This window comes from Aquarana catesbeiana, linkage group LG12 (genome assembly GCF_042186555.1).
Source record: "Aquarana catesbeiana isolate 2022-GZ linkage group LG12, ASM4218655v1, whole genome shotgun sequence".
Classification (NCBI taxonomy): Eukaryota; Metazoa; Chordata; class Amphibia; order Anura; family Ranidae; genus Aquarana; species Aquarana catesbeiana.
The window spans coordinates 235,340,584-235,347,252 of NC_133335.1; the positions used below are offsets into that span (position 1 = coordinate 235,340,584).

Sequence of the window (6,669 nt, forward strand, 5' to 3'; positions counted from 1 at the left end):
TCAAAAAGGTAATTGCAAAAGAAGTTGGATGTTCCCAAAGTGCTGCATCAAAGCACATTAATAGAAAGTTATGTGGAAGGGAAAAGTGTGGAAGAAAAAGGTGCACAAGCAGCAGGGATGACGGCAGCCTGGAGAAGATTGTCAGGAAAAGGCCATCCAAAAGTGTTGGGGACTTTCACAAGGAGTGGACTGAGGCTGGAGGCATCAAGAAGCCACCACACAGAGACGGATCCCGGACATGGGCTTCAACTGTCGTATTCCTTTTGTCAAGCCACTCCTGAACAACAAACAACGTCAGAAGCGTCTCACCCCGGCTAAAGAAAAACAGACCTGGTCTGTTGCTCAATGGTCCAAAGTCCTCTTTTTTTTCTTATGAGAGCGAATTTTGCTTATTTGGAAACCAAGGACCCAGAGTAATGGAGGAAGAATGGAGAGGCACACACTGCAAGATGCTTGAAGTCCAGTGTGAAGTTTCCACAGTCTGTGTTGATTTGGAGAGCAGTGTCATCTGCTGGTGTTGGTCCACTGTGCTTCATTAAGTCCAGGGTCAACGCAGCCGTCTACCAGGAGATTTTGGAGCACCTCATGCTTCCTTCCTCAGACGAGCTCTATGGGGATGATGACTTCGTTTTCCAGCAGGACTTGGCACCTGCCCACACTGCCCAAAAACACCAAAACCTGGCTCAATGACCGTGGGGTAACTGTGCTTGATTGGCCAGCAAACTCGCCTGACCTGAACCCCATAGAGAATCTATGGGGCATTGCCAAGAGAAAGATGAGAGACATGAGACAGAACAATGCAGAAGAGCTGAAGGCCGCTATTGAAGCCTCCTGGTCTTCCGTAACACCTCAGCTGTGCCACAGGCTGATAGCTTCCGTGCCACGCCGCATTGAGGGAGTAATTGCTGCAAAAGGTGCCCAAACCAAGTACTGAGTACATATGCATGCTTATACTTTTCAGAGGTCCGATATTGTTCTATGTACAATCCTTGTTTTATTGATTGCATGTAATATTCTAATTTTCTGAGACTGTGGATTTGGGGTTTTCATGAGCTGTAAGCCATAATCATCACAATTATGACAAATCACGGCTTGAACTATCTTGCTTTGCATGTAATGAGTCCATCTCATATATTAGTTTCACCTTTTAAGTTGCATTGGTGAAATAAATTTAACTTTTGCACAATATTCTAATTTTTCGAGTATCGCCTGTATAAGTGCCGGTTCACACAGGGGCGGCTTCAAAGTTGCCCAACTCTGAAGCCGCCCCGTACAGTGCGACTTCAGTGCGCCTTGCAAAATGACTTCTGTATAGAAATCGATGCAAGCTGCTCTGAAGTCGCCTCAAAGTAGTACAGGAACCTTTTTTTTTTTTTTTTTTTTTTACTTGAGTCGCTCTTATCAGAAGGGTTCCATTGTACAGAATGGAGCGCAACTTGTCAGGCGGCTAAGTCACCTGACAGGTCGCCCCTGTGTGAACCGAGTCTTGGAGTGATTGGTATTTGGATAAATCATTTCTAGAAAGCTTACAATTATATTGACCTTTTAATTGTAACTAAGAGATTGGTTTGTACGATTGTACGATTGTTGGTATTGTAAGAGAAATGTTTAAAAATTAGTAAATTATTGGAGGGAAAAAAAAAAGTCCTATATATTTTACATAATAATGATAATACTAATGTCTCTTTCTATAATAGCAATAATAATGTCTATATATTTATAAAACAATAGCAATAATAATACTAATAACAATATTGCTATTAATAATACAAGTGTCTAGATATTTATATAATATGTAAATATATAGGCTTTAATATTGTTATACAGTATACATGTTTGATTATTATCGGTCTTTAGTTATTAAAAAACACACACTGTATATGTGTATATGTATATATACACTTCCCCAATGGGGACATGGACATTAAAAACCCAACAGAGGTTCCAAACCTTCCCTGCTCTATTTAACAGCTGGAGAAAACAAACAGAACATTTGGCTGGCAAGGGCTCTACTATACCTAAACCTGGCTCTGGCCTCTAGTATAGCTAACCCTGGCACTGGCCTCTAGTAGAGCTAACCCTGGCATTGGCCTCTAGAAGAGCTAACCCTGGCATTGGCCTCTAGTAGAGCTAACCCTGGCACTGGCCTCTAGTATAGCTAACCCTGGCACTGGCCTCTAGCATAGCTAACCCTGGCACTGGCCTCTAGCATAGCTAACCCTGGCACTGGCCTCTAGCATAGCTAACCCTGGCACTGGCCTCTAGCATAGCTAACCCTGGCACTGGCCTCTAGCATAGCTAACCCTGGCACTGGCCTCTAGCATAGCTAACCCTGGCACTGGCCTCTAGCATAGCTAACCCTGGCACTGGCCTCTAGCATAGCTAACCCTGGCACTGGCCTCTAGCATAGCTAACCCTGGCACTGGCCTCTAGCATAGCTAACCCTGGCACTGGCCTCTAGCATAGCTAACCCTGGCACTGGCCTCTAGCATAGCTAACCCTGGCACTGGCCTCTAGCATAGCTAACCCTGGCACTGGCCTCTAGCATAGCTAACCCTGGCACTGGCCTCTAGCATAGCTAACCCTGGCACTGGCCTCTAGCATAGCTAACCCTGGCACCGGGCTCTACTATTTCTAACCCTATTGGTATCCACAGGTTCCTCTGGCTCTCTTGGCCTACAAGAGATACAAGATAGGAGTGGACGATTTTAACACGAGCTACGTGGACCCGACCCTGGACACCGCCGCGCCATACTCCAGCTACCCTGACGCAGTCAGCGACAACTACCAGAGGCCGCCCTTCACACAGAGTGCAGAGACAGACGATGGCTACAAACCACCAACGTACTGAGCCAGACGCCGCCACATCAGAAGACAACATGGCCGCCCAACCAGGAGGCCTCAGACACAGATTGATCCGTCCGCAGGGCCGGGTTCGCTCACTTCACAAACTGCCTATTCAGTGCTTCTCGCAGGAGCTGACAGAAGTTATTTTTACAAATATGTGCCAAAAATGAATACCTCCTATAGGGGCCTAAGCTGCTTTGTGTACCAGCTAGAAGCACATTGGTCCGTAGTCCAGAGCACACCAGGGTGCAGTAATCCCTGTGCAACCAACCGCTCCTGGACATTGCCCATTATTCTTTATATATCAAGGCATGTTCACCTGAGGCAACCAGTCCAGTTGATTGGTTTGAGCTGGCATTGGTTGCTCTGGGTTACTGCACCAGCCCTTCTTCGCTCCTTGCACTGTATATTTAATTAGCCTGATATTAACGAGTCTGAATGCTCTTCACCTTCTTACACGCCATAGTTGTCATTCTCTTTCATTTTTCTGTTTGAAATCACATGGCTTTTTTTCTAACGTCATGGATATGTAGATTTTATTTAGATTTTAGTTATATTTGGGATCGCTTCAGAAGAGATACAATTAGGATGGGTCTCTTGTTTGTTTTTTGTGTTGGTTGCAGTTTTGAGCTTTGTTTATTGGTTACTTATGTATAGCCATGGTCATTACCGCCATGTCAGCCATTATATACGCTCAGCCAATATCCTAGTGCAATTGATTCCTTCACTAGTGTTATCACCGAGGTGCCTTGCCTGACGTCTGTTCATTCCCTGTAATAGAAGAGGTATTATACTCTCCCCTCCATTCCCTGTAATAGAAGAGGTATTATACTCCTCTCTCTGGTGTCCCGTGTCTCCTACCCCCCTCCATTCCCTGTAATAGAAGAGGTATTATACTCTCCTCTCCGGTGTCCCGTGTCTCCTACCTCCCCTCCATTCCCTGTAATAGAAGAGGTATTATACTCCTCTCTCTGGTGTCCTGTGTCTCCTACCTCCCCTCCATTCCCTGTAATAGAAGAGGTATTATACTCTCCTCTCCGGTGTCCTGTGTCTCCTACCTCCCCTCCATTCTCTGTAATAGAAGAGGTATTATACTCCTCTCTCTGGTGTCCTGTGTCTCCTACCTCCCCTCCATTCCCTGTAATAGAAGAGGTATTATACTCCAGGGTCTCCTACCTCCCCTCCATTCCCTGTATTAGAAGAGATGATATAATCCTCTCAACAGTTCCATGAGTGATGGCCTCCTATGTCCCTGCCATGCACCATGGTTTCATCTTGAGTCCTGTCGTGACAATGGGGGTCAGAGGAAGGAACCACGATGGAGAATACAGCCATTCACCTGGTGACACATGTTAAGGTAGGAGACACGGGACATTGGAGGGGTGTAAAATATTTCTATTATGGGGAGTTTGTTTTTGCGTCTAAGACTTGACAGGGTCTCTTTAGTAGTTGGCCCAGGTCACTCTGGTGACTTAGGGAATTCTATTTTTATAGGCTACACACAACCAGCACTCTTCACTGCAATTAGGATCGCTGAGAACATCATCCACAAGGCTCAGGTGACCAGTGTCTCTAGGTAGGAAGTGAGATCTTCTCCATAGTGGGGACATACACTGCAATAAAAACCCAACAAGAGGTTCCCATCCCCCCCCCCCCCCCCCCCCCCCCCCCCCCTCTAACTCAAACCAGGAAATGTTTTGGCTGGAGTTCCACTTTAACTTTTTTCTATTCCTTTTTTGCATTTTTTTTTTTAGCTTTGACCTGGTGAGTTTTAACCACGATTTCACAAACGTCCAGGAACTGATACTGCTGATTGTTGTACATTGAATGATCTGTTGCCTTCTTGTTTTGCATTACACGTTAGTAAATTGGGGCTCTGTTATTGGAGAACGGTGAAGTGTTACCGCTGCTGTTCAGCTCTTTCTGTAAAATAATTCAGAAAACCAAAGCAATGGGCGGAGCCAATTGCGACACTGCCGCTCACTTCTTACCCCCATAGAACCACTGGCTGTACTTGATGCCAAACTGATACTAGGCTGAAGCCTCACTGAGCTCTCCGGGGGCCAGGGGCTGATCCTCCACTCCGACTTTGGGGGGTGGGAGCGCCGTGTAAAAAACGGCCGTTTGGTTGCTGTTTCAAGGGTGTGAATGGATAGAGATGATTGTGATTCTGGTGTCGGGGATTGAGAAGTGGGTCATGCATTTCCTGTATGTCACATTGCACTGGTTTAAGTGTCAATAAAGATTTTTGTTCACAAAACACGAGAAGCGTTTTCATCCTTTGTAACCTTCAACAAACCAACACCATCGCTATCTGCTAAACATTACCTTAAAAGCCTTTTGGTAAAGCTGCATTAAAACTTGCTTCTACCAGAAATAACATTGATTACCTCATTACAATGGTAGTGTCGAAAGCAGAAAAAAAATGAGCAAGTGTAAGGATTTGAGCAACTTTGAAAAGGGCTAAATTGTAATGTCTAGACCAGTGGTCTCCAAACTGTGGCCCAGGGGCCAGATGCAGCCCTTTGGGCACTATTTTATCCACCAATACCAACAATGGTATAATTCTCCCCCACTGCGACCAGTAAAAGGGGGACACAATTCCTCCCAATGACACAAATAATTGGGCCCAATGACAATGATGAGGCACAGTTCTTCCTGCTGACCCAAACAATTGGGCCCAATGACACTAATGGGGCATTGGTTTTCCCCACTGACTATAGGACCTTTTCTACTCCCAATGGCCACAGTCTCTTTAGAAAGTTTGGAGGCCCCCTGGTCTAGACGGCTGGGTCACTGCAGCTCTTGTGGGATGTTCCTGGCCTGCAGTGGTCCAAGGAGAATCAGCCAACTGGCGCCAGGTTCATGGGTGGCCAAGGCTCGTTGATGGGGGGGGGGGGGAGAGGCTCATTAGGGGGAAGTGGCTCATTTAAGGAGGTAGGGTGGGGAATGCTCATCGATGGAGGTAGGATGGGGAATGCTCATCGATGGAGGTAGGGTGGGGAAGGCTCATCAGTGGAGGTAGGGTGAGGAAGGCTCATCAGTGGAGGTAGGGTGGGGAAGGCTCATCAGTGGAGGTAGGGTTGGGAAGGCTCGTTGATGGAGGTAGAGTGGAGAAGGCTCATCGATGGAGGTGGGGGAAGGCGTCTCATTGATGGAGGTAGGGTGGGGAAGACTCATCGATAGAGGTAAAGTGGGGAGAGAAGGCTTATCGATAGAGGTTGGGGGAGTGGGGCAAGGCTGGCCTGTGTAGTTCAATCCAATAGAAGCTCTACTGGAGCTGAGATTGCAGAAAAAGTGAGGCGGTGGAGAGGAAAGGCTCATTGAGGGGAGGGGGGCTTATTAGGGGGAGGTGGCTCATTTAAGGAGGTAGGGTGGGGAAGTCTCATCGATGGCGGTATAGTGGAGGTGGTGGCTCATTTAAGGAGGTAGGGTGGGGAAGACTCATCGATGGAGGTAGAGTGGGGAAGGCTCATCGATGGAGGTGGGGGGAAAGAAGGCTCATCGATGGAGGCTGGCCTGTGTAGTCCAATCTAATAGAAGACCTACTGGAGCTGAGATTGCCAAAAAAGTGAGGTGGTGGAGAGGAAAGGCTCATTGATTGGGGGGGGGCGGCTCATTTAAAGGAGGTAGGGTGGGGAAGGCTCCTCGATGGAGGTGGAGTGGGGAGAAGGCTCCTCGATGGAGGATGGAGGTGGAGTGGGGAGAAGGCTCCTCGATGGAGGATGGAGGTGGAGTGGGGAGAAGGCTCCTCGATGGAGGATGGAGGTGGAGTGGGGAGAAGGCTCCTCGATGGAGGATGGAGGTGGAGTGGGGAGAAGG

General features: G+C 47.4%; 1 protein-coding gene across 3 annotated transcripts in view; it reads left to right on the forward strand.

The window, feature by feature from the left end:
- SYNGR2 (synaptogyrin 2) overlaps positions 1–5,109 on the forward strand; it is a 30,097-nt gene extending 24,988 nt beyond the window's left edge. The window contains exons 4-5 of one of the 3 annotated variants that reach the window (XR_012236797.1): positions 2,657–3,632; positions 3,736–5,109. Coding sequence is in view for 1 of the 3 variants with exons in the window: in XM_073606923.1 (XP_073463024.1) it covers positions 2,657–2,851 (195 nt within the window). In the remaining 2 variants the exon portion in view is untranslated. Of the gene's footprint in view, positions 1–2,656 lie in introns of all 3 variants that reach the window. The other 2 variants (XR_012236798.1, XM_073606923.1) reach the window with 2 other exon arrangements.
- Positions 5,110–6,669: the final 1,560 nt, after the last annotated feature.